This window comes from Schistocerca cancellata, chromosome 4 (genome assembly GCF_023864275.1).
Source record: "Schistocerca cancellata isolate TAMUIC-IGC-003103 chromosome 4, iqSchCanc2.1, whole genome shotgun sequence".
Classification (NCBI taxonomy): domain Eukaryota; kingdom Metazoa; phylum Arthropoda; class Insecta; order Orthoptera; family Acrididae; genus Schistocerca; species Schistocerca cancellata.
The window spans coordinates 838,694,948-838,722,704 of record NC_064629.1 but is presented as its reverse complement, the minus strand read 5'-3'; the positions used below and the strand labels follow the sequence as shown (position 1 = coordinate 838,722,704).

Below are 27,757 nucleotides of genomic sequence, written 5' to 3'. Positions count from 1 at the left end.
AACTGCGAACGGCTGAAAGCAAGGGGAAACTACAGCCGTAATTTTTCCCGAGGGCATGCAGCTTTAGGAGGTATTGAATAGGACTGGGGAGAAGAGAAGTTTGTGGCACAACTTGACTAGAAGAAGGGATCGATTGGTAGGACATGTTCTGAGGCATCGAAGGATCACCAGTTTAGTATTGGAGGGCAGCGTGGAGGGTAAAAAATCGTAGAGGGAAGCCAAGAGATGAATACACTAAACAGATTCAGAAGGATGTAGGTTGCAGTAGGTACTGGGAGATGAAGAAGCTTGCACAGGATAGAGTAGCATGGAGAGCTGCATCAAACCAGTCTCAGGACTGAAGACTACAACAACAACAACGTGTTAAGAGGCGGAAAGACCCATTACTGTTCGATTATATAATTAACGGTTATCACTGCAATCAATCACAACAGTAAAACATCTAGTATCTGGAGCGACTTAAAGTGGAATGAACACATAAAACTACTTATTGGACGCCACTCCGAGATTCACTGATAAAATATTAATAAAAGGCAATTCGCTCACTAAAGAGGTAGTTTAAAAATCTGTCATTCGACCAGTTCTTGAGTTTAGGCCTTGGGCTTACTACTCTTACCGGGGAAGATTAATGGAAGAGAAAAAATACGAAGAAGAAAAGTACCTTTCGTCATTGATTCGTTTAGAAAACGGGTAAGCGTCACAGGGATGTTCATGCAACTACAGTTCAGACACTAAAACAGAGGATTTGTGTATCAGTGAGAGGTTTTACTGTAAAAAATCCCGAGAATGTGCTTCCCAAGAAGAGTGAAGAAACGTACTGCTTCATCTCTCATAAGCCATAAAAAAATAATCACGTACCGTTCGTAAATAGAACAGGGCGAGGCGATATGGTAGTGTTACGTTATGTACCTTCTGGCACACACTGTAAGGTGGCTTGTGGTATATAGATGAAAGTATAGTGTAGAACTTGTTGTCAGGCACAGGGTTCTGATGTCTGTCCAACTGTCAGTGTCTGTGTACACAAACTGCGATACAGTCGATGTAAGTCAGTCCTAAGATGTACACAGAGAAGTGTGCTGCTGAGACTAAAAGAATCTTTCGGGATAACACGATGGAGGCACTATTAGTCACGCTTGGAGTGTGCCCAGTCAGATACAGATGTTCTCTTCACTGTTTTCTCAAAGTGAATCTTCCCAAGGTGAGAGAAATTACTGGACAGGAAATAACAACAAAATTAGAATTAAAATTATAGAAGGTGCGTGAGTGGCAAAGAGACTTGGAAAGTACCGCTACAGGTTCGCAGAGTATATGACGTGTTTCCAAACATCAAGAAGAGGATGCTTGCGAGCAATGTGAATCTTGAGTCATGAACCACTGGCTGACCAGCATTTATCATACCCTGAAAATTTATATTGGATAAAGAACCGTCCGTCAAATACTAGTCCATATGACGACATAGGTACATCAGACCATATCGTACTAGAGTGTCGTGTCTATAATGATCTGTGGACTCAGGTAACAGGCATTGGTACACTAAGTGACACTGTTAGAGGCAAAGAAAAATAACACCTGGTGAACGAAAAAGAAAAGAAAATATCTGAGACGGAACTTAAAAAATAAAGTTACTGTAACACAAAACCCAAGTGTACGTGATAGCGCTGAAGTGAATCTGTGAGTCCAGTGAATACCACTGAGGAATCACCGACGACGGAATTAATCCCTACATAGAGGACGACTAGAAGGAGTAGATATATGGCCAACAACGTGGCAGCTGTGGCAGAACCAGCACAGTTAACGACCACTTGTAGATGATTTATGTGGGTCTCCCATCAAGAGCTGGCTGTGGGTTGGGGTGTGGGTTGGGGTGAGGGGGGTGGGGGGGGGGGAAGGGGAGTGAGGGAGGGGAGCTTAAGTCTCATTGAATGACGCCAGTGAGACTGCAGACGCGACGCTAGCTCACCTGTGGACCCATCTCAAGGCCGACGCGCGGTGGGTTCGGATTTGTTTGAGAATGGTGTGGGTTTCCTAGAATTCTGGTTTTAGAGGTTCAACATGCTGACCTCAGCAACTGAGGACTCACTCGCTTAGACGTAGGTAATGTTAGCATAGGCCATAGATCCAGAATTCTGCAGCAGGAGCTTCCTGAAAACTTTAACTTCCTTAATCCTGACGTGACCCAGTGGTTAAGATTAAGAACTGCCAATAAGCCAACTACTGCAGTGGTAGTGTAGATGATCAACAAATGTAGCTCAGTTGTAGTTCGACTATGCTGCAAAGGTCTCGCTGTGAAGCCCTTATCCTCCACACAGTACCGATCTCTCTCCCATACGATTTCCATATTCTTTGGACCCAGAAGAAAGGCAATCGTGGTTGTTGATTTGCTTCAGACGAAGAGTTGCACGCCTAGGTACAGTCATGATCTTGTAGGCAATCGCGAACATTTTGCCATGAAGGAACTGAGCATCTTTTCTCACAGTGAGATAAATGTATTAACAGTTATGGCGATTACTTCTGAAAAAATAAACAGTTTATGTTATGTACATAGTTCCGCGTAGTCAGTGCGTACACAACTTTCCCACTAGAGCGCGCCCCGCTAAGGACAACATCGCAGGCGCAGCGCTCGTCTGTTCTCCACACTACGAGATGGCGCTGCCATAGAGTCGGACCAAATTCTGCTTCCGCCGATCCGCGTATTAATATGTAACGCAGCCAATGAGAGTGCTGCTTACGTAGAAACTTTTCTCCTCGCGGATCACACTCGCGCAGTGATACACGAACGTGCGAGGTATTATAACGACTACAGACCTCCGATTAGACAGTCTGCATTTGTCTGTACCAGACTGTACCAGTCTAAATTAGTGTACCAGTCTATAGTCAAGTTTCAGTCTGCGCCTAACAAGATTACCATATTCCTGTACATAGCCATGAAGATAAATGTATAGACACTTTTGTCAAGTATCAGAGATATCTGTGAGAATAAGATTAACGTACCAATACCAAAGGAACTTCAGATTGTCAATTGTAAATAGCATCCAGAACCAAGTTATGTAATTTTTATGGTTTTTATTATATTAATCAATGTGTGTGCAAATTAATCAAGTTCTGTTTAAAGTTGGTCACCGTCAATCTGCTACTCTAAGCGTGCAAGTGGCACTTCTATCGTCTGACCTAACGGCAGAAGATAAACACGCCACGATAAGACCACGAGACACATTGATGACACTCTCCTACTTCGTTAGAGCAACAAGTCAAATAATCTGATGGTGTGTGTACTGAAGGTCTTACAGTACGTACACCACAGTTTACTTGCCTTTTTTCAGCTGTTTAGTTTTCATTTGACTGCCCCTTATTCTACAACCAACAACGTATCGCTCCCGCAAGCGCTACAAAATCTAATTAGAACACACATAGACATTTAACTAATCACTCTCCCCGCGCTCTATACGCGAATAAGCGAATGAAACGGCAAGAAACTTTTGTACCTGCTGCCCTCCGTCATAAGCTCCGCAGTGATTTTTAGAGTATAGAGCTGATGAATAGATACATGTGGTGAACAAGAATACGGAAAAAATCAAAAAACGCAACTCATTACCACACTTAATAATACAGTGTAGGAAAACCGTTGGCGTTCAAAACAGTTTACAGTCATCTCAAAATGGATAAATACAGGTAGTGTGTAGTTTTCACCGGAACCTCATACCATTCTTGCAGAAAAATAATGGCAAGTTCAGGTAATGATGGCGGAGTTGGATAGCGATCACTCAGCCTTCTCCCCAAAAGCAGATCACAGAATATCAGATCTGGTGACTGTGGTGATCAGGGGAGATCCTCGTGCTCGCATAATCATGGACAATGTGACCTGCACGTCTTGGAGCACAGCATCACCATTGGCGAGCACACATTGCACTATGAGATCTATCGGATCAGCCAAAATGGTTACATAACCTTTGGCAGTAATGCGACCTTCCATACACTACTGGCCATTAAAATAGCTACACCACGAAGACTGCGTGCTACAGACACGAAATTTAACCGACAGGAAGAAGATGCTGTGATATGCAAATGATTAGCTTCTCAGAGCATTCATACAAGGTTGGCGCCGGTGGCGACACCTACAACGTGCTGACATGAGGAACGTATCCAACCGATTTCTCATACACAAACAGCAGTTGACCGGCGTTGCCTAGTGAAAGGTTGTTGTGATACTTCGTGTAAGGAGGAGAAACGCGTACCATCACGTTTCCGACTTTGATAAAGGTCGGATTGTAGCCCATCGCGCTTGCGGTTTATCGTATCGCGACATTGCTGCTCGCGTTGGTCGAAAACCAATGACTGTTAGCAGAATATGGAATCGGTGGGTTCAGAAGGGTAATACGGAACGCCGTCCTGGATCCCAACGGCCTCGTATCACTAGCAGTCGAGATGACAGGCATCTTATCCGCATGGCTGTAACGGATCGTGCAGCCACGTCTCGATCCCTGAGTCAACAGATGGGGACGTTTGCAAGACAACAACCATCTGCACGAACAGTTTGACGACGTTTGCAGCAGCATGGACTATCAGCTCAGAGACCATGGCTGTGTTTACCCTTGACACTGCGTCACAGACACGAGCGCCTGCGATGGTGTACTCAACGACGAACCTGGGTGCACGAATGGCAAAACGTCGTTTTTTCGGATGAATCCATGTTCTATTTACAGCATCATGATGGTCGCATCCGTGTTTGGCGACATGGCGGTGAACGCACGTTGGAAGCTTGTATTCGTCATCGCCATACTGGCGTATCAGCCGGCGTGATGGTATGGGGTGCCATTGGTTACACGTCTCGGTCACCTCTTGTTCGCATTCACGGCACTTTGAACAGTGGACGTTACATTTCAGATGTGTTACGACCCGTGGCTCTACCCTTCATTCGATCCCTGCGAAACCCTACATTTCAGCTGGATAATGCACGACCGCATGTTGCAGGTCCTGTACGGGTCTTTCTGGATACAGAAAATGTTCGACTGCTGCCCTGGCCAGCACATTCTCCAGATCTCTCACCAATTGAAAACGTCTGGTCAATGGTGGCCGAGCAACTCGCTCGTCACAATACGCCAGTCACTTCTCTTGAGGAACTGTGGTATCGCGTTGAAGCTGCATGGGCAGCTGTACCTGTACACACCATCCAAGCTCTGTTTGACTCATTGCCCAGGCGTATCAAGGCCGTTATTACGGTCAGAGGTGGTTGTTCTGGGTTCTGATTTCTCAGGATCTATGGACCCAAATTTCGTGAAAATGTAATCACATGTCAGTTCTAGTATAATATATTTGTCCAATGAATACCCGTTTATCATCTGCATTTCTTCTTGTTGTAGCAATTTTAATGGCCAGTAGCGTAGTTACAATGGGGCTCGTGGAATACCATTACAGGGTTATTACAAATGATTGAAGCGATTTCACAGCTCTACAATAACTTTATTATTTGAGATATTTTCACAATGCTTTGCACACACATACAAAAACTCAAAATGTTGTTTTAGGCATTCACAAATGTTCGATTGTGCCCCTTTAGTGATTCGGCAGACATCAAGCCGATAATCAAGTTCCTTCCACACTCGGCGCAGCATGTCCCCATCAATGAGTTCGAAAACATCGTTGATGCGAGCTCGCAGTTCTGGCACGTTTCTTGGTAGAGGAGGTTTAAACACTGAATCTTTCACATAACCCCACAGAAAGAAATCGCATGGGGTTAAGTCGGGAGAGCGTGGAGGCCATGACATGAATTGCTGATCATGATCTCCACCACGACTGATCCATCGGTTTTCCAATCTCCTGTTTAAGAAATGCCGAACATCATGATGGAAGTGCGGTGGAGCACCATCCTGTTGAAAGATGAAGTCGGCGCTGTCGGTCTCCAGTTCTGGCATGAGCCAATTTTCCGCGGGCTACGCGTGAAACTTGCCCGCACGCGTTCAACCGTTTCTTCGCTCACTGCAGGCCGACCCGTTGATTTCCCCTTACAGAGGAATCCAGAAGCTTTAAACTGCGCATACCATCGCCGAATGGAGTTAGCAGTTGGTGGATCTTTGTTGAACTTCGTCCTGAAGTGTCGTTGCGCTGTTATGACTGACTGATGTGAGTGCATTTCAAGCACGATATACGCTTTCTCGGCTCCTGACGCCATTTTGTCTCACTGCGCTCTCGAGCGCTCTGACAGCAGAAACCTGAAGTGCGGCTTCAGCCGAACAAAACTTTATGAGTTTTTCTACGTATCTGTAGTGTGTCGTGACCATCTGTCAATGAATGGAGCTACAGTGAATTTATGAAATCGCTTCAAATATTTGTAATAGCCTTGTATATGCCTGCCCAAATCATCACCCAACCCCTATCATGTTTCACTCCTGGGCTCCAAAGGACACCGGAAGCTGGAAACAATGTGAAAGAAGACTCATCCGCTCAAATGACTTTCTTCCATTGCTCTGTAGTTCAGGTTTTATGGCTTCGTCACCACGTTTTTCTGTTACGGGCATTTGCGTCATTGATGTGCGGTGATGAACTCTCGTGGGGTTCACTGCTTCTGAAGTCTCCTTCGTGTTGGTTGGTTGTGAAAACGATCGTGAGTGCGACATTCAGTTCTGTAGTGTCTTTTGCAGCTGACGTCTCATTTTTCGTCACAATACTCTTCAGTGATCGCCCATCACAAACACCCAACACACTTTCTACATCTACATCTACGTGATTACTCTGCTAGTCACAATAAAGTGCCTGGCAGAGGGTTCAATGAACCACCTTCAAGCTGTCTCTCTATCGTTCCACTCTCGAACGGCACGCGGGAAAAGACTAGCACTTAAATTTTTCCGTGCGAGCCCTGATTTCTCTTATTTTATCGTGATGATCGTTTCTCCCTATATAGGTGGGTGGCAACAGAATGTTTTCGCAATCGGTGGAGAAAATTGGTGATTGAAATTTCGTCAGAAGATCCCGTCGCAACGAAAAACGACTTTGTTTTAATGATTGCCACTCCAATTCACGTATCATGTCTGTGACACTATCACCTCTATTTCGCGAGAATACAAAACGAGCTGCCCTTCTTTGTACTTTTTCGATGTCATCCGTCAGTCCCACCTGATGCGGATCCCACACCGCACAGCAGTACTCCAGAATAGGGCGAACAAGCGTGGTGTAAGCAGTCTCCTTAGTAGACCTGTTGCACCTTCCAAGTGTTCTGCCAATGAATCGTAGTCTTTGGTTTGCTCTACCCACAATATTATCTACGTGAGCGTTCCAGTTTAGGTTATTTGTAATTGTAATCCCTAAGTATTTAGTTGAATTTACAGCCTTCAGATTTGTGTGACTTATCGCGTAATCGAAATTTAGCTGATTTCTTTTAGTACTTTCGTCCGCATTGTGACTCAGTGGTTAATGTTTTATCGTTTTCCCTATTTGCGGCACAAATTTTCGATGCGGTGCTATTTGAAACACCAAACACTTCGGCAACGTTGTTCACGGTAGAACATTTGCCATGCGAGCACCAACGATTTGCCTACATTCGACTTCACTGAGTTCCGACATAATGCACCCACTACTATACAGAACACGATTCTGATATTTGCAATATATTGAGGATTCTGCACAGGTGTAGCTCGTGGTCAAATACAACATTGCAACCTGCAGGCTTGGTTAACATCTGCAATTTACGTTCAAGCATGCATTTCTCGTGTTATTTTCATATTTTTGTCGTCCCCTGTAGATATGCTAAGCAGCTAAAGCCACTGAAACTCTAGAGAGCCCTTCGGCGCCATATAAAATTTTAGGGGATGCTGAATATCGTCTTTGTAATAACGCAGTATTAGTTATGGAAATTGTACCAAAAACGACAGGATAGGGCAAAGAATGAGACTTCAAATGTCATAAAACCAGACAGCATATTCAGTAATTTATATTTTATTGCTCTGGACAGCGTCAAACAGTTGTGGAAAAGGTAACGTGTTGTACTAAAGTAGATGTGCTTTATTTACAGTTGTTTATTCTTAGAAATGTGTCTTCTGTTCGCTTAAATATTCTTTACAAATTCCAAATTATGTGTCATGTTTTTGATAATTTTCGATAAAATTTAATTTCTTCCCTAGAGCACTGGACTTTCACTGGTAAGTAACAGGATCATACTTTGCGTTCTTCTTCATTTCCATCATCTATTAATTGGATTCTGTATCAACACTATATACATTATGTTAATACTTCCAAGGAACTTTCCAACCTATAAATGTTGTGCGGAAGATATATGGAAAGATATTGTCTAGCTAACGATGTAAGACATGTATCCACGGAAACAAGCACAGAGGAACGAATTACGATGCCAAGCATATAAATTGCCACGTTCTGTTAAATCCTTAAGTCATCAGAGACCGCTACATATTATCACAAACCAGTTGTAATTTTTCCGCGAAATATAAATATGTTTAGCAGTCACATAGGAAGAGTTCAGTGTATTACACTGGCAACCTTCAGACATTATGCGCGTCAAACAAAGATTTTCGTTACTTTTGAATACATTATGGGAGTGACAGTGATCAATGTGTTACAAATATTTACTATTAAAAATAGTCTTGATCACAGTTTATTAATTACGGTGACCGATTTCGGCCACTACTGTGGTATTTAAGAAGAAATTAAAAGAATTTCTGAATGACAACTCCTTCTACTCCATAGAGGAATTTTTAGATATAAATTAAGGAAAAAAAAACAAACAAAGAAATTACAAAAATTTTTAAAAAAAGCAAAAAATGAAAAAGTTGTTATATTAACTTAACTATGTTGTTAAATTAACTTAATTATGTCATGTATTTTTTAAAATTTGACTCGTTCCACATCATTACGAAATATCGTATTCATGATCCATGGAACGAGTATTAATCTAATCTAATCTAATCTAATCTAATCATCTTCAGACCAATAGTAGGAACCACCTTCCGCTGGAGAATCACTGCAGTAGTGATTCTCCAGCAGAAGGTGGTTCCTACTATTGGTCTGAAGATGACCGCAGTAGTGATCGAAACCGGTCACCGTAATAAATAAATTGTGATTAAGACTATTTTAATAGTAAATAAAGATTTTCGTGGTGAGAGTCCTCAATCACATCCTGGCTTTCAGTCCGTATTTATTTTTTCTCGATGCTGTGGCTGAGGATATACACTGAAGAATCGCTTTGCGGGAAAACTGGTCTCGAACCAGCCCTGACAAAGGTTGACACAAGGGCTAATTATTATTCAGTAATACAACTCATTTCTATAATAAGTCAATAATCTTCATTTACATGGATACTCTGCAAATCACTTTTAAGTACCTGGCAGAGGGTTCATCGAAATTCCATAATTGCAAGTATACAAGGGGTTATAATAATTTATTATTAAATAAAGGGCTATTTGCTCTTCTGTCTGCCCAACATTTCTTCCTTCCTTTTTTTAATTTGAGACCACCCTTGATCTTCGTTTGTAGTCTGGTTTATGTACCCTGCAGCCTTTTTGTTTTTTCTGCTTTGCTTTTTAGGTCATCTGCTGTAATTTGACGTTCTCTAACATCTTCCTTAATTTCTGTTACCCATTTAATGTCGCTCTTTTTATTCCACAATTTTTCTTTTATTCTCTTACTAGTTATGTTTTGTGGTGTTTACTGATCAGATTGCCAATAGATTAGATGCATTTCTACCTGATCGTGCTCATTACTGGTTCTGTTTTCTTGTATACTGTTTCATTTGGAGCTATTCTCCAGTGCTCATTTACTTGATATTGTTTATTTACGAATGTCCTAATTATTCTTCTTTCTGTCTTGAGTATTCTGACAATCTCTGCTGTACCAGTTGTTCTGAAGATTGTTTCTATTATATCCGGCGCCAGACCAGGTAAAAAATGTAAAACAGCTTCATTATGAAGTATACATTAACTAAGAGTTCTTCGTTGGAGAAAGTCAATTACGAGAAGTGTTTGCAATAGTCGGTGGTAAACACTGAATTTACACACGTTCGTAATTGGTCAGATGCCCCCAATGACGGACAAAGTCAAAAGTTGTAGATTCACTTTAAAAATAGAACAGTACAACGAAAGATAAGATCGACGGCCGATACTAAAGTCCCGTGCGGTCTCAGGCGTGTGGAGGGCACGTCCCGATGGTGTCTCGGATTGTCACTGCAGCTTCCACGGTCGACGACGACTGGAAAACGGCACAGCGTCGAAGGTTCAGAAGGTTTCTCGCGAGAGCTCTGAGTAGAGGACTGTGGGTGCAGCCGGCATCTGGCCCAGAGTCCTCAAGGAAAAGTCTGCCTGGAACTTTCTGGCAGATCAAAATTGTGTGCCGGACCGAGACTCGAACTCGGGACCTTTGCCTTTCGCGGGCAAGTGCTCTACCAACTGAGCTACCCAAGCACGACTCACGTCCCGTCCTCACAGCTTTACTTCTGCCAGTACCTCGTCTCCTACCTTCCAAACTTTTCAGAAGCTCTCCTGCGAACCTTGCAGAACTAGCACTCCTGAAAGACGGCACGGGACGTGAGTCGTGCTTCATTAGTTCAGTTGGTAGAGCACTTGCCCGCGAAAGGCAAAGGTTCCGAGTTCGAGTCTCGGTCCGGTACACAGTTTTGATCTGCCAGGAAGTTTCATATCAGCGCACACTCCGCTGCAGAGTGAAAATCTCATTCTGGAAACATCCCCCAGGCTGTGGCTAAGCCATGTCCCCGTAACATCCTTTCTTTCAGGAGTGCTAGTTCTTCAAGGTTCGCAGGAGAGCTTCTGTAAAGTTTGGAAGGTAGGAGACGAGGTACTGGCAGAAGTAAAGCTGTGAGAACGGGACGTGAGTCGTGCTTGGGTAGCTCAGTTGGTAGAGCACTTGCCCGCGAAAGGCAAAGGTCCGAGTTCGAGTCTCGGTCCAGCACACAGTTTTGATCTGCCAGGAAGTTTCATATCTGCGCACACTCCGCTGCAGAGTGAAAATCTCATTCAGTCTGCCTGGAGCATGACACTCTATTGGTGAGCTTTCCTTGTTCTGCATGTTGAGCAGCGTAAGCATAAAAAAAACCTTACTTGTATGAATCGACCTTGGGTGATGTGACTGGAGCGACTCAGCGCCAGCCGAAGTACCCTGGAGACTCCAGGATACAACAGGAACTATTAGGGATCACGTGACCCGCGGAAGCAAGCAGGTCCACGGGGCTAGTGACCTCTGGTGGCGCTCACGCTGCCCCATAACGGTTTGGTGAGCGTGCACGATCGTTGAGTTGTCGTCTGCTGGAGTGGCCTGTACTGTGATAGGCCACTCGCATAACAGAGGTGTTAGAGGGATTGCTGGCCAGTAGGGCGGACAGCCCGTACAAAACAGTTTCATCTGTATTTGTTACTACTGGTTGTTTTACTGTTTTATAAGGTTTTAATTTTGCAGATTTCGATAGGTTATTTTTGTCTTATATGTTTTTGGTGATGTACTTTGCTTTTGCCTGTTTTTTATTCTATTTTCCGTGTCGGTTTTTCATTTAGTTTGTATACACTACTGGCCATTAAAATTGCTACACCAAGAAGAAAAGCGGATGATAAACGAGTATTCATTGGACAAATATATTATACTAGAACTGACATGTGATTACATTTTCACGAAATTTGGGTGCATAGATCCTGAGAAATCAGTACCCAGAACAATCACCTCTGGCCGTAATAATGGCCTTGATACGCCTGGGCATTGAGCCAAACAGAGCTTGGATGGCGTGTACAGGTACAGCTGCCCATGCAGCTTCAACACGATTCCACAGTTCATCAAGAGTAGTGACTGGCGTATTGTGCCGAGCCAGTTGCTCGGCCACCATTGACCAGACGTTTTCAATTGGTGAGAGATCTGGAGAATGTGCTGGTCAGGACAGCAGTCGAACATTTTCTGTGTCCAGAAAGGCCCGTACAGGACCTGCAACATGCGGTCGTGCATTATCCTGCTGAAATGTAGGGTTTCGCAGGGAGCGAAGGAAGGGTAGAGCCACAGGTCGTAACACATCTGAAATGTAACATCAACTGTTCAAAATGCCGTCAATGTGAACAAGAGGTGACCGAGACGTGTAACCAATGGCACCCCATACAATCACGTCGGGTGATACGCCAGTATGGCGATGACGAATACACGCTTCCAATGTGCGTTCACCATGTCGCCAAACACGGATGCCACCATCATGATGCTGTAAACAAAACCTGGATTCATTCGAAAAAACGACGCTTTGCCATTCGTGCACCCAGGTTCGTCGTTGAGTACACCATCGCAGGCGCTCCTATCTGTGATGCAGCGTCAAGGGTAACCGCAGCCATGGCCTCAGAGCTCATAGTCCATGCTGCTGCAAACGTCGTCGAACTGTTCGTGCAGATGGTTGTTGTCTTGCAAACGTCCCCATCTGTTGACTCAGGGATCGAGACGTGGCTGCACGATCCGTTACAGCCATGCGGATAAGATGCCTGTCATCTCGACTGCTAGTGATACGAGGCCGTTGGGATCCAGGACGGCTTTCCGTATTACCCTCCTGAACCCACCGATTCCATATTCTGCTAACAGTCATTGGTTCTCGACCAACGCGAGCAGCACTGTCGCGATACGATAAACCGCAATCGCGATAGGCTACAATCCGACCTTTATCAATGTCGGAAACTTGATGTTACGCATTTCTGCTTCTTACACGAGGTATCACAACAACGTTTCACCCGGCAACGCCGGTCAACTGCTGTTTGTGTATGAGAAATGAGTTGGAAACTTTCCTCATGTCAGCACGTTGTAGGTGTCGCCACCGGCGCCAACCTTGTGTGAATGCTCTGAAAAGCTAATCAGTTACATATCAGAGCATCTTCTTCCTGTCGGTTAAAAATTCGCTGTTCATGAATGGCAGCTCAATAGGTCGAATCACCTCATTGACGTACAAATTTGCAGTCGGGATGCGTGAGATAACCGCAAGAGTGCTCCTGCTGTCATACGAAATTGCACACCAGACCATAACTCCAGGTGTAGCTCCAGTGTGTCCAGCATAGGGACAGGTTGGTTGCAAGCCCTCGACTATCCTCCTTGTAACCAGTACATGGACATCACTGGTACTGAAGCAGAACCAGTTTTCATGAGAAAACACAATAGACCTGCACCCTGTGCTCCAATGAGCTTACGCTGACACTACTGAAGTCACAAATAGCCGTGATTTGGGGTCAGCGCAGTGCACACTACAGGGCATCTGCCTCGGAGCTGTCCTTCAAATAACCGATTTGTAACAGTTTTTTGTATCATTTCGGTGCCAACTGCTGCTCAAACTGCTGCTGCAGATGCAGTACGATGCACCAGGGTCATACGGCGAACACGATGGTCTTCCCTCTCGGCAGCCGGTGGCCGGGCGGTTCTAGGAGATTCAGTCCGGAACCGCGCGACTGCTACGGTCGCAGGTTCGAATCCTGCCTCGGGCACGGATGTGTGTGATGTCCTTAGCTTAATTAGGTTTAAGTAGTTCTAAGTTCTAGGGGAGTGATGACCTCAGATGTTAAGTCCCATGGTGCTCAGAGCCATTTTCCCTCTCGGCAGTGGCCGTCCGGAGCCCTGTCTTCTTGCGGTCGTACATTCTCGTGACCACTGCGGCCAGCAATCGCGTCCAGTGGCTACGTTCCTGCCAAGTCTTTCTGAAGTATCGCAGAAGCAACATTCTGCTTCTCGTAGTTCTACTACACGACCTCGATCAAACTCAGTGAGTTGCTGATAACGGTGTCTTTGTCGCCTTAGACAGTCTTCACTAACATTAACTTACCGCGTCCAGTCTCACAGGTAACTAACGCTCACCACCGTTAAGCGTGTATTTAAAACAAAACTGATTTGCAGCCTCATAGTGGCTCTGCTGACGCCTGTGTTACGCGACTTTAGCGAAATGGGAATACACATCATCTTTCAGATGTAGAATCACTCCTACCAACTTTGGTTTATGTCGCACAACTCCGTCTTGGTGTGTCGATTGTTTCTCCGCTAGTGTATTTATATTCATCAACAATTTTCATTTGCTTGTTTTGTATTGTAATTATGTTTGTAAGTGGTGAGCAAGTCCGCATCATCTCTTTTTTCAAACGATAGTCTAAGGCGACCCCAAACACTGCATGATTAACAAGCACACATGCACTAGTGTGTTTAGGCATGCATGCTCAAATGTTTTCGCACCTCCATACTGTTCATATATGCTAGTACAAGCATCAGGTTGTTTACTAGAAAGTGACGAACGCAGACGACAATGCAATGCCTTGGACAGTCTTCCTGCTAATCTTACGAAAAATGTTGAGTAAACAGTGGTTAAAGAAATGAAAACATCATACCCATATTAATTATTCGCGCTACGAAACCTGTCTCACAGTATTGCTGTTTTTCTTCTGTTTTTCTCGTGTGTAATGTATTCTTTGACTTGTTGTACATTAGACTAAAACCTTTGTACAGAAAGTAGTTTAAGAGGAGGAAATAAAAATCAAATCAAACCACTGACGAATGCTTGCTCAAGTCTTCCTGTACAAACGGTAAGGCATGCACACGTTTGACCGCTTGCACAATCATGCCTATTCGAAATTAGATGAAGTATCAAGCAGCGAGTACAGTCCGAATGCTTGCGCAGATTTGTCCTATATATGCTCAAGTATGTTCATGTAAAAATTAATTTACAAACCTTTTTCCTACTGGGAACCATCTGGGCTTTGTGAACATATGTGTTGCACTGTTACATTGCATTACGTTACGTTAATACTTGTTCCATAGATCATGAATAAGACATTTCGTAATGATGTGGAATGTGTCGGTTTAAAATAAGTTTTTGTGACAAATGTATACCGGGTGATCAAAAAGTCAGTATAAATTTCGCTCATCAGGGATTCCATGCGACGGAGGGTGGACGCATGTATCGTCGCTAACGGAGGACATTTTGAACATTTCCTGTAACAAAGTGTTTGAAGTCACGCTGGTACGTTCTGTTGCTGTGTGTTTCCATTCCATGATTAATGTGATTTGAAGAGAAGTAATAAAATGAGCTCTAAGATGGAAAGTAAGCGTTTCCGGACACATGTCCACATAACATATTTACTTTCCTTGTGTGTGAGGAATGTTTCCTGAAAGTTTGGCCGTACCTTTTTGTAACACCCTGTATACAGGGTGGGGAAAAATTGTGTTATGAAATTTTAACGCTGGATAGCTGAATCCAGTAGGAACCAAAATTATTAATGTTGTGTCGACAACGCACCATTTTTAAACTATAGTAGCTTGGCGCCACGCACTCCGATTGGTCATGGAATTGCTCTGTTGCCGTTCGTCGGTTGACGGGCAGCGCTATGGTTGTCGCTTCACACATACACACGTCCCTCGCCCCATGACTGCCCCAACGTGATACGCACACGTGTCGAATAGATTTTGTTGTTTGTCTCCACCTCACGTCAGAGGCATTCACACGTAAGCTTACTTCGGAGCACACACACGTCACCTGCGATCTGGTCATGCTGTAAGCAGTATTCGTTTGAAGAACAACGAGATATGGTTTCTGTTTATGGATTAGCCGACGGTAGTGCACATGGAGCTCGACGGCTGTATGTAGAACGGTACCCAGAAAGACGCCACCCACACCCGCAAACGTTTAAAGCAATTCACCGGCGACTTGGCGATGCTGGAAGAGCTCGAACACGACGGGATGCTGCATTTGAAAAGACTGTTCTCGAGCTCTTCGAGGAAGCACCTACTACAAGTACTAGAGTGGTTGGACACGACATGGAAGTCACTCATCAGTTAGTCTGGAAGGTTTCGAGGGATGACAGCCAGTATCCATTTAGTTTCCATCCTGTCCAAGACCTAAATATTGTGGCGGACTATGAACACAGGCTAGGGTTTTGCCGATAGTTTCTGCGACGTGTTGCACGAGATCCCGACTTCCCTGCCATTGTGTTGTTTACCGACGAGTGCACCTTCCGCCAGGATGGCCTTTACAACACTCGAAACGTTCATTACTGGGCAAGGGAAAGCCTCATGTCATGTGCGTCTACCGACACCAGGAACGATTTTCGCTCAACATTTGGGCAGGTGTTGTGAGTGACCATCTGATTGGGCCAGTCCGTCTACCTCCTCGACTTACCAGGGCAAATTACCTTCACTCTTTGCAAGAAACTCTAACTGTCCTGCTGGAACGTTTCCCCTGGACATATGGGTACGCATGTGGTTGCAGCATGATGAGGCGCCGACACATAACAGTCGTGCTATGCGTGGATATTTAAATGAACTCTTCGACGGCCAGGTAATTGGCAGAGGTGTTCATAGGACATGGGCCCCACGATCACCAGACCTCACGCCACAGCACTTTGCATCTTATCATGAAACTACAATGGACGTATCGGGACCCTGGCGGATTCGCCCCCAGGCCCCCCAGAGTGGAAGGCTGGTGCGCTACCACCGAACGTGTGGGCTGTCTTGAATACATTGTGATCTCCGGCAGACAAAGCATTCGCAGTCATGCGTTGTCCAGAGTGTCTGGCAACAGTGCAATCCTCCGGCAAATAGGAGTGCGTGGCGCCAAGTTTTCGTGGTTTCAAAATTGTGCCTTATCGACCTACACAACATTAGTAATTTTGATTTCTTCTGACATCACTATCCATGGTTAAAATTTCGTGACACAATTTTTCTCCGCCTTGTAAATTACAGTTTCTTCTTCAGATGTAGAAGTTCATCTATTGAGTAGAAAGAGTTGACATTCAGAAATTCTTTTAATTTGTTTTTAAATATTTGCTGGTTATCTGTCAGATTTTGAATGCTATTTGGCAAATGACCAAAGATTTTTCTGGAAGCATAATTCATCCCTTACTGTGCCAAAGTCAGATTTAACTCAGAGTAGTGAAGATCATCCTTCTAGTGTTGCAGCTATGCACTTCGCTATTATTTATGAAATGGGATGGTTTATTAATATCAAATTTCATAAGGGAATATATATATATATATATATATATATATATATATATATATATATATATATATATACACTCCTGGAAATGGAAAAAAGAACACATTGACACCGGTGTGTCAGACCCACCATACTTGCTCCGGACACTGCGAGAGGGCTGTACAAGCAATGATCACACGCACAGCACAGCGGACACACCAGGAACCGCGGTGTTGGCCGTCGAATGGCGCTAGCTGCGCAGCATTTGTGCACCGCCGCCGTCAGTGTCAGCCAGTTTGCCGTGGCATACGGAGCTCCATCGCAGTCTTTAACACTGGTAGCATGCCGCGACAGCATGGACGTGAACCGTATGTGCAGTTGACGGACTTTGAGCGAGGGCGTATAGTGGGCATGCGGGAGGCCGGGTGGACGTACCGCCGAATTGCTCAACACGTGGGGCGTGAGGTCTCCACAGTACATCTATGTTGTCGCCAGTGGTCGGCGGAAGGTGCACGTGCCCGTCGACCTGGGACCGGACCGCAGCGACGCACGGATGCACGCCAACACAGTAGGATCCTACGCAGTGCCGTAGGGGACCGCACCGCCACTTCCCAGCAAATTAGGGACACTGTTGCTCCTGGGGTATCGGCGAGGACCATTCGCAACCGTCTCCATGAAGCTGGGCTACGGTCCCGCACACCGTTAGGCCGTCTTCCGCTCACGCCCCAACATCGTGCAGCCCGCCTCCAGTGGTGTCGCGACAGGCGTGAATGGAGGGACGAATGGAGACGTGTCTTCGTCAGCGATGAGAGTCGCTTCTGCCTTGGTGCCAATGATGGTCGTATGCGTGTTTGGCGCCGTGCAGGTGAGCACCACAATCGGGACTGCATACGACTGAGGCACACAGGGCCAACACCCGGCATCATGGTGTGGGGAGCGATCTCCTACACTGGCCGTACACCACTGGTGATCTTCGAGGGGACACTGAATAGTGCACGGTACATCCAAACCGTCATCGAACCCATCGTTCTACCATTCCTAGACCGGCAAGGCAACTTGCTGTTCCAAATGGACAATGCACGTCCGCATATATCCCGTGCCACCCAACGTGCTCTAGAAGGTGTAAGTCAACTACCCTGGCCAGCAATATCTCCGGATCTGTCCCCCATTGAGCATGTTTGGGACTGGATGAAGCGTCGTCTCACGCGGTCTGCACGTCCAGCACGAACGCTGGTCCAACTGAGGTGCCAGGTGGAAATGGCATGGCAAGCTGTTCCACAGGACTACATCCAGCATCTCTACGATCATGTCCATGGGAGAATAGCAGCCTGCATTGCTGCGAAAGGTGGATATACACTGTACTAGTGCCGACGTTGTGCATGCTCTGTTGCCTGTGTCTATGTGCTTGTGGTTCTGTCAGTGTGATCATGTGATGTATCTGACCCCAGGAATGTGTCAATAAAGTTTCCCCTTCCTGGGACAATGAATTCATGGTGTTCTTATTTCAATTTCCAGGAGTATATATATATATATATATATATATATATATATATATATATATATATATATATATATATATATATATACACTCCTGGAAATGGAAAAAAGAACACATTGACACCGGTGTGTCAGACCCACCATACTTGCTCCGGACACTGCGAGAGGGCTGTACAAGCAATGATCACACGCACGGCACAGCGGACACACCAGGAACCGCGGTGTTGGCCGTCGAATGGCACTAGCTGCGCAGCATTTGTGCACCGCCGCCGTCAGTGTCAGCCAGTTTGCCGTGGCATACGGAGCTCCATCGCAGTCGTTAACACTGGTAGCATGCCGCGACAGCGTGGACGTGAACCGTATGTGCAGTTGACGGACTTTGAGCGAGGGCAATAGTGGGCATGCGGGAGGCCGGGTGGACGTACCACCGAATTGCTCAACACGTGGGGCGTGAGGTCTCCACAGTACATCGATGTTGTCGCCAGTGGTCGGCGGAAGGTGCACGTGCCTGTCGACCTGGGACAAGACCGCAGCGACGCACGGATGCACGCCAAGACCGTAGGATCCTACGCAGTGCCGTAGGGGACCGCACCGCCATTTCCCAGCAAATTAGGGACACTGTTGCTCCTGGGGTATCGGCGAGGACCATTCGCAACCGTCTCTATGAAGCTGGGCTACGGTCCCGCACACCGTTAGGCCGTCTTCCGCTCACGCCCCAACATCGTGCAGCCCGCCTCCAGTGGTGTCGCGACAGGCGTGAATGGAGGGACGAATGGAGACGTGTCGTCTTCAGCGATGAGAGTCGCTTCTGCCTTGGTGCCAATGATGGTCGTATGCGTGTTTGGCGCCGTGCAGGTGAGCGCCATAATCAGGACTGCATACGACCGAGGCACACAGGGCCAACACCCGGCATCATGGTGTGGGGAGCGATCTCCTACACTGGCCGTACACCACTGGTGATCGTCAAGGGGACACTGAATAGTGCACGGTACATCCAAACCGTCATCGAACCCATCGTTCTACCATTCCTAGACCAGCAAGGGAACTTGCTGTTACAACAGGACAATGCACGTCCGCATGTATCCCGTGCCACCCAACGTGCTCTAGAAGGTGTAAGTCAACTACCCTGGCCAGCAAGATCTCCGGATCTGTCCCCCATTGAGCATGTTTGGGACTGGATGAAGCGTCGTCTCACGCGGTCTGCACGTCCAGCACGAACGCTGGTCCAACTGAGACGCCAGGTGGAAATGGCATGGCAAGCCGTTCCACAGGACTCCATCCAGCATCTCTACGATCGTCTCCATGGGAGAATAGCAGCCTGCATTGCTGCGAAAGGTGGATATACACTGTACTAGTGCCGACATTGTGCATGCTCTGTTGCCTGTGTCTATGTGCCTGTGGTTCTGTCAGTGTGATCATGTGATGTATCTGACCCCAGGAATGTGTCAATAAAGTTTCCCCTTCCTGGGACAATGAATTCACGGTGTTCTTATTTCAATTTCCAGGAGTGTATATATATATATATATATATATATATATATATATATATATATATATATATATATATACACACACACTCATATGTATTGCGAAGGTAGTGTGAATATCCAGAGTTCCATAAATAAATGTCTCCAAGGTCATCTAGGGTGGGCTCCTGCTATTATTCTAATTACATGCCTTTTTGCAATAAATACTTTTTCACATAATGATGATTTACCTCAAAATATGAAGCCATGTGAAAGCAGTGAATGAAAATAGGTATAGTAGGCCAATTTACTGATATGTTTATTACCAAAATTTGCAATAACCCTAATGGCATAAGTAACTGAACCTAACTGTTTCATCTGGTCATCAATGTGTTTCTTCCAATTCAATTTCTCATCAATGCATTTCTTATCAATGCACACCTGCAGAAATTTTGAATATTCTGTCTTAGCAATAGACTTCTGTTCAAAGTCTATATTTATCAATAGTATTATCCTATTTACTGTATAGAATTGTATATACTGTGTTTTCTCAAAATTTAATGAGAGTCCATTTGCAGAGAACCAGTTAATAATTTTCTGAAAGCCATTGTTTACAATTTCCTCACTTAATTTTTCTTTGATGGATGTGATTCCTATACTTGTATCAGGAAAAAGAACTAGCTTTGAGTCTTCATGAATAAAGAGTGATGTCATTAATATATATTTAGAACAATAAGAAACCCAAGACGGAAGCCTGTGGCACACCATTCTTGATACATCCCAAGTTAGCAGACTCTGCTGATTTTTGCAGACTATCTGTTCTGTTAATTTCAACCTTCTGTATCCTTCCAGTTAAATATAAATTAAACCATTTGCGCACTGTCCCATTCATACCACAGTACTTAAGCTTATCTAGAAGAATTTCGTGATTCACACAGTCAAAAACCTTTAAGAGATCACAAAATATCCAAATGGGTGATGTTCAGTTATTCAGAGCATTTAATATTTGGTCAGTGAAAGCATATATAGCATTTTCTCGTAAAAGGCCTTTCTGAAAACCAAACTGACATTTTGTAAGCAGTTCATTTTTACAAATATGTGAAGCTACTTTTGAATTCATTACTTTTTCAAGAATTTTGGATAAAGATGTCAGAAGTGAGATTGGACAGTAGTTGTTAGCATCAGATCTATCCGCTTTCTTGTGCATTGGTTGTTTAACAGTAGCATATGTCAGTCTATCTGGGAAAATGCCCTGTTTCGGTGAGCTACTACATATGTGACTGAGAATCCTACTGATCTGTTGAGGAACAAGCTTTTACTGCTCTATTGGAAATACTATCAATTCCACGCAATCTTTTACTTTTGAGGGAGTTTATTATTTTCCTAATTTCAATAGGAGAGGTGAGTTGAATTTCAGTTTTATCAAATTACATAGGTATTACCTCTTCCATATACAGCCTTGCATTTTCTAATGTATAGCTGGATCCTATTTCCTTTACAATACTTACAAATGATTATTAAAAGTATTTTCTACTTCTGACTTTTTGTTAACAAATTTTTCATTGAGTCTGACAGAAATACAGTCTTCCTGTGCTCTCAGTTGCCCTGTTTCCCTTTTAATAATATTCAAAATTGTTTTACTTTTATTATCAGAGGTACTAATCCCAGACATAATGCACATACCTCTGGACTTTTTAATAACTTTTCTTAATACAGTGCAGTAGTTTTTATAATGTTTCAAAGTTTCTGGATCATTACTCCTTCTAGCTGTAAGATACATTTCCCTTTTCTGTATACAAGATTTTTTATTCCTTTAGTAAGTGATGGCTTTTTAGATGGTTTCTTACAATTATATTTCATTGTTTTCTTAGGGAAACTGTTTTCAGATGTACTCACAAAGTTATCATGGAATAGGTTAAATTTTAAATTAGCGCCAGCTTCCTTGTATAACTCACCCCGGTCTAACTGTTGCAAGCTTTCCCTAAAATTTGCAGTTGTTAAATCGTTGATTGAATGCACTATTTTGTAGGACTGTTTTGCATTACGGTATGGAGCTGTGTCATATACTGTAACTAGCTGTGCATCATGATCAGTCAGACCATTCTTAACAGAAAAAGTTTTTATTTGATTAAATTTATCTTGTCTATAAAAACATTATCTATCAGTGTGCTGCTTTCCTGTACCACATGAGTAGGAAAATCAATAACTGGCATCAAATTGAAAGAACCAAGTAATACTTCATGGTCAAGCTTTCTATTGAACTCTTTCTGAAAATCTACATTGAAAACCCCATAAACAATAATTTTCTTCCCTCTTTCTGGCAGATAGCAGAACAAAGAATCCAAAATTTTCAGAAATAGCTGAAAATTTCTCGATGGAGACCTATACACACCTACAATTATAAAAGCACCAAAATTTATTTTACGTTCATATGCACATACTTCTATATGTTGCTGTACAGAAAATTTTTTAGCTTCTAAATTTTTCATACTATGACAAATTTCAACATAAATGGCAACTCCTCTCTCCATAGTGTCTCTACTTACTTGAGCTGAAAGCTTATATCCACCTGCATTTATCTCTTTCATATCTGTGACTATATGATGTTCAGACAGGCATAGTACATCTGTTCTGCCTTCAGTTTCTAAATCTTCTAAGCAAACAAGAATCTCATTTAGTTTGTTTTTTAATCCCCTGATATTCTGATGCAGTATACTAATATTATTTTTCACTGCGCATTTATGAGAATCTTGTGACATACCAACATTATTTTTCACTGTACTTTTATGAGACTCTTGTGATATTTTTATATCTGTAGCATCTGGCTCTCTGAGCTTCTCATTAAACTTAATTTCATTCAATGTTAATTAACTGGACACTGTTCTTGGCCTAAAAAAGAGGTACTCCCATGAGTTTCAGTGCCACCCTTTAAGTTTTTGCTATTATCCCAGAGAATGTACCCTTCCCTTCCCTACTGAGATGCAGACCATGCCTTATGATGTCCTACCTACCAATAGCATCAATAGGAACCAAACCTGTGCCTTACAATGTAGCCAGCCAAAGCAGGTGATGTAGCTGCATATTGACCCTCCTGATAGAGCTGTTCAATTGGGGCAAATCATACTGCATGAAAGCAGGAACCAAGCCAACCTTTTTATGGTTTATTGCAGCTGATATTTTTGCTAGGTCACACTTAATATTGTAGCCCTGATCCCCATCAATACTGTTTCGCACTCCACCCACTATCACAACATGGTCCTGCTTCATAAAACCCTTGCACAATGATCCTACACCCCCTATCACTTGGCTAAGACATGCACTGAGCTTGAAAAAACGTGTGATCTGGTACCTGTCACCTAATTTTTTGATCTGCTCTTGAGTTTTCAAATCATCTGTGAAGACATGTGACTCTCAGAGTTTCATCATTCACAGTATTGTTCATGTGTTGTTTAACGTTTCATACTACTCACATTTCCTTCAGTTACCCTCGAACTGACAAACATTTCCCTTGGCTGACAGTAAATTTCTTCAGATTTGAACTTCTGTCCTTTTGAAAAGTCTCTGACCTCACAGCTCATAGAATGTTATATGACAGAGTTCATTTTAAACAGTCACACAATGCACAATAACAACTTGTTTTAACCGGTACTCACATGATATGAAAGCAAGATGTTGAAGTCATTGCTGCCTGGATTACTTCTCCACTAGGTAGGGCCCAACCTACATTGGTAGCAAGTCTTATGGAGACTGGGTTAAATGAGAATACATCCTCAGTTCAAACATAGGTTGCCAAGCTGATATACAGACAGATGGTAGTAACAATATAAGACAACAAAGTGTGTGACACCAGTCTTGCTGTATCTCATACATTGAGACATTGCTTGCTCTTCTGCTATGTGTAAGATTTATAAGTTCTTGTGACAGCTGCATGTCATTCACAGGAAGCAAAAAGCATTAGACATCAAAGTAATCTCATTAATATACAAGCATATCTAATTGAGCACTACTTCCATACCATAGACAATTTCTTCTGGTAGTAACTTATAATACTATATCAAGAAATTATTGTGTTGACTGAGTAAAGCTTTAAATTACCTTTTAGATTTTATTGATATAAGCTGTATACAGACTTAAGCATTTTTCATTCTGGGCATTCTCTTTGCTGCCTTCTCTCTCTCTCTCTCTCTCTCTCTCTCTCTCTCTCTCTCTTTATTTCTCTGTAGACACACAACTTTGTGAACTGCTGCCACTTAAATATTTATTCTTCAGTATTATTTTTTTCAGATTCACAAATGGCAGGACTTTGGTTTTGCACATCTTCTGTGATAGCTTTGTTACCTGCTCCTTTTGGATAAATTCTATACTAATAAATACATTTGCTATTATGGAATCAGCCACAAGTGATATGTCATGGTTACCCTAATTGTTTTTGCTATTCACCCTTCCAGTCATTTTTACAGCACAGTACTGGCTAACTTACAGTTTACAATGAATGGGTAATGTAAAGGTTAAAAGCCTTTCTGGTATTAAGAAACTACAGTACTTCCTGGTGATTTTGTGTCATACGATATCAATAAATATATATTTTATAATCATATTGTTCTCTAATACAATTCTTTGGTGGTCACATTTAGCCACACTGCTGTTCTGATCATTATATTATTTCTTTTCAGTGGTATGTAAGAGCCTTCATGATGCTACTGTCCATTCTCACAGCAAGAACAATCCACTGTCCATAACCTGTTTTTCTTTGTCTCAGCACAAAATGTTAATCAAGTTGGAATAATAAAAGGAGAGCATTCATATTATAGGATTTGTGTAATGAGGAACAAAATGTGTGTCATGTGAGATTAGCTGATGTTGAAATAACCAGAAATAAATTTTAAAAAGACGAAAAAATCCATGCTTCTCTATTAAGCAGACAGTTAACTGAAGTTTTTATTTTTTCTTTGGCATTGCTATGTCAGTGCTTAATGCAGTATTTTCAGCCTATTAAATTACACAAAACAGTAGTCATGTATTGAGCATTTTGGTGATCGGTATTGCTAATACATTATAACTTACAATTTACTGTTCTGTACATAACTTATCCTTCATTTAAAATCTTGTTTCTTCACACAGTTATCTTGATGCAGTTAGTAACCACATTTCAGGAAAATCATACATGAGAGAAGCCTCAGTTCTGCACTTTCAGATTAGAGATGTAGTAAATAAGCTAAACATTTTGAAAGGAAATTTTACTAGCTGACTTGACATTTTCTTCTGTGTGATACCATTATAGAAAGAATTTATTGAGTTCACTAGTACGTATCATCCTCCCTTATCATATATTGAATACCATAAGCACTCCACTTTCAGATTAGAGATGTAGTAAATAAGCTAAACATTTTGAAAGGAAATTTTACTAGCTCACTTGACATTTTCTTCTGTGCGATACCATTATAGGAGAATTCATTGAGTTCACTAGAACATATCATCCTCCCTTATCATATATTGAATACCATAAGTACTGCAGAACTGTGCAGTGAATTGTTGCTTTTAAATGTAAGTGTAACAGCTGATGTCAGTGTTCTAACCTAAAGGGCATTTCTTTTGTACCTATGCATATTAATGTTAGTTAATAAATACAGTAATTTAAAATTCTTGATTTTTTTAGTTTTAGGGAGAAAGACACAAAAATTTTATTATTGCAATGAAACATTTCTTCAGATTTAATCTTTGTAATCCGCCATTTCAATATGTTACTACACTAAAGAGCCAAAGAAACTGGTACACCTATCTAATATCATGCAGGGTCCCCACGAGCATGCAGAAGTGCCACAACACAATGTGGCATGGACTCAACTAATGTCTGAAGTAGTGCTGGAGGGAATTGACACCATGAATCCTGCAGAGCTGTCCATAAATCAGTAAGAGTACGAGTCGGTGGAGATCTCTTCTGAGCAGCACATTGCAAGGCATCCCAGATATGCTCAATAATGAAACTTCCTGGCAGATTAAAACTGTGTGCTGGACCGAGACTCGAACTCGGGACCTTTGCCTTGCGCAGGAGAGCTTCTGTAAAGTTTAGAAGGTAGGAGACGAGGTACTGGCATAAGTAAAGCTGTGCGAACTGGGCGTGAGTTGTGCTTGGGTCGCTCAGTTGGTAGAGCACTTGCCTGCGAAAGGCAAAGGTCCCGAGTTCGAGTCTCAGTTTGGCACACAGTTTTAATCTGCCAGGAAGTTTCATATTAGTGCAGACTCCGCTGCAGAGTGAAAATCTCATTCTGGATGCTCAATAATGTTCATGTCTGGGGAGTTTGGTGGCCAGTGGAAGTATTGAAACTCAGAACAGTGTTCCTGGAGCCATTCTGTAACAATTCTGGACATGCGGCGTGTTGCATTGTCGTGCTAGAATTGCCCAAGTCTGTTGGAATGCACAATGGACATGAAAGGATGCAGGTGGTCAGACAGGATGCTTACGTGTGTGTCACCTGTCAGTCATACCTAGATGTATGAGATGTCCCATATCACTCCAACTGCGCATGCCCCATACCATTACAGAGCCTCCACCAGCTTGAACAGTACCTGCTAACATGCAGGGTCCATGGATTCATGAGGTCGTCTCCATACCCATACACGTCCATCCACTCGATACAATTTGAAACCAGAATCGTCTGACTAGGCATCATGTTTCCAGTCATCAATAATCCAATTTCATTGTTTATGGGCCCAGGCAAGGCTTTTGATGGCCCAGCATTGAAATCTGCAGCAACTTGCGGAAGGGTTGCGTTTCTGCCATGTTGAAAGATTCTCTTCAGTCGTCATTGGTCCAATTCTTGCAGGATCTTTTTGCAGCTGCAGCAATGTCAGAGATTAGATGTTTTACCATATTTCTGACATTCATGGTACACTCATGAAATTGTCGTATGGGAAAATCCCGACTTCATTGGTGTGCTGAGTATACCACCACATTCAAGCTCAGTTAAATCTTGAAACCTGCCATCGTAGCAGTAGTAACCGATCTAACTGCACCAGACACTTGTTGTCTTATATAGAGGTTTCTGACCACAGTGCCATATTCTGCCTGTTTACATATATCTATATTTGAATATGCATGCCTATACCAGTTTCATTGGTGCTTCAGTGTATATACTCTTTGCTTATCTCATTGTTGTTCCTCCATCACTTTCCCAAGTTATTATTTGTTAGATGGAGAAATTAATATTTCAGCCAGACATACCAACATTATTCGAATTGCGACATGAGTTGTGATGTACCTTTGGCCCACAAAACTACATTTTTCTGAAATTATGGACATTGATTACATACTTCTTGCAAATTATGGGTGTAATGCTATAGTATATAGATTATGTCAATTAATAAATTAAATACAGTTTTGTGTGGCATTTCAATGAGTTACCACAATTTTGTTATTTCCAGGCCAATTGAACAAACTTTGGCTGTTTAAATCTTTGCTATAAATAAAAGTCAGCTGTTTTACAGTAATCAACAACTATGTTTCAGCCTGCAAGAGGAAAGACGACCCCCAGAGCCAACCAGAGCACTCACCCGCCCCCAAGAAGCCACGATTGGTTTTCACCGACCTGCAGCGCCGTACTCTACAGGCTATTTTTAAGGTGGAACTACCATGTATATATTTTGCCTGCAGTTAGAAATCGATATGGAGAGCGGAATATGTTAGCTCACGGAGGAAGAATAGCACCTCTTTGGATATTGGATAATGAGTCTGAGTCCCCTGGCACAAGTTTGACCATGGAAAGTCAGGTGCATTGTACAGAGTTCGGTATCTCCAAATTCGTATGGAAGATAGCAAATATGACAGCGTTATCAAGAAAGTAATACAGAGGAAATGATGATGTTTTATTTTCCTGTGAGA

The 27,757-nt window shown here is 43.1% G+C and overlaps 1 protein-coding gene across 1 annotated transcript in view; it reads left to right on the top strand.

The window, feature by feature from the left end:
* LOC126184936 (hepatocyte nuclear factor 6) overlaps positions 1-27,757 on the top strand; it is a 613,909-nt gene that overhangs the window by 548,300 nt on the left and 37,852 nt on the right. The window contains exon 4 of the mRNA XM_049927609.1: positions 27,385-27,497. Within this exon, the coding sequence (XP_049783566.1) occupies positions 27,385-27,497 (113 nt within the window). The remainder of the gene's footprint in view (positions 1-27,384; positions 27,498-27,757) is intronic.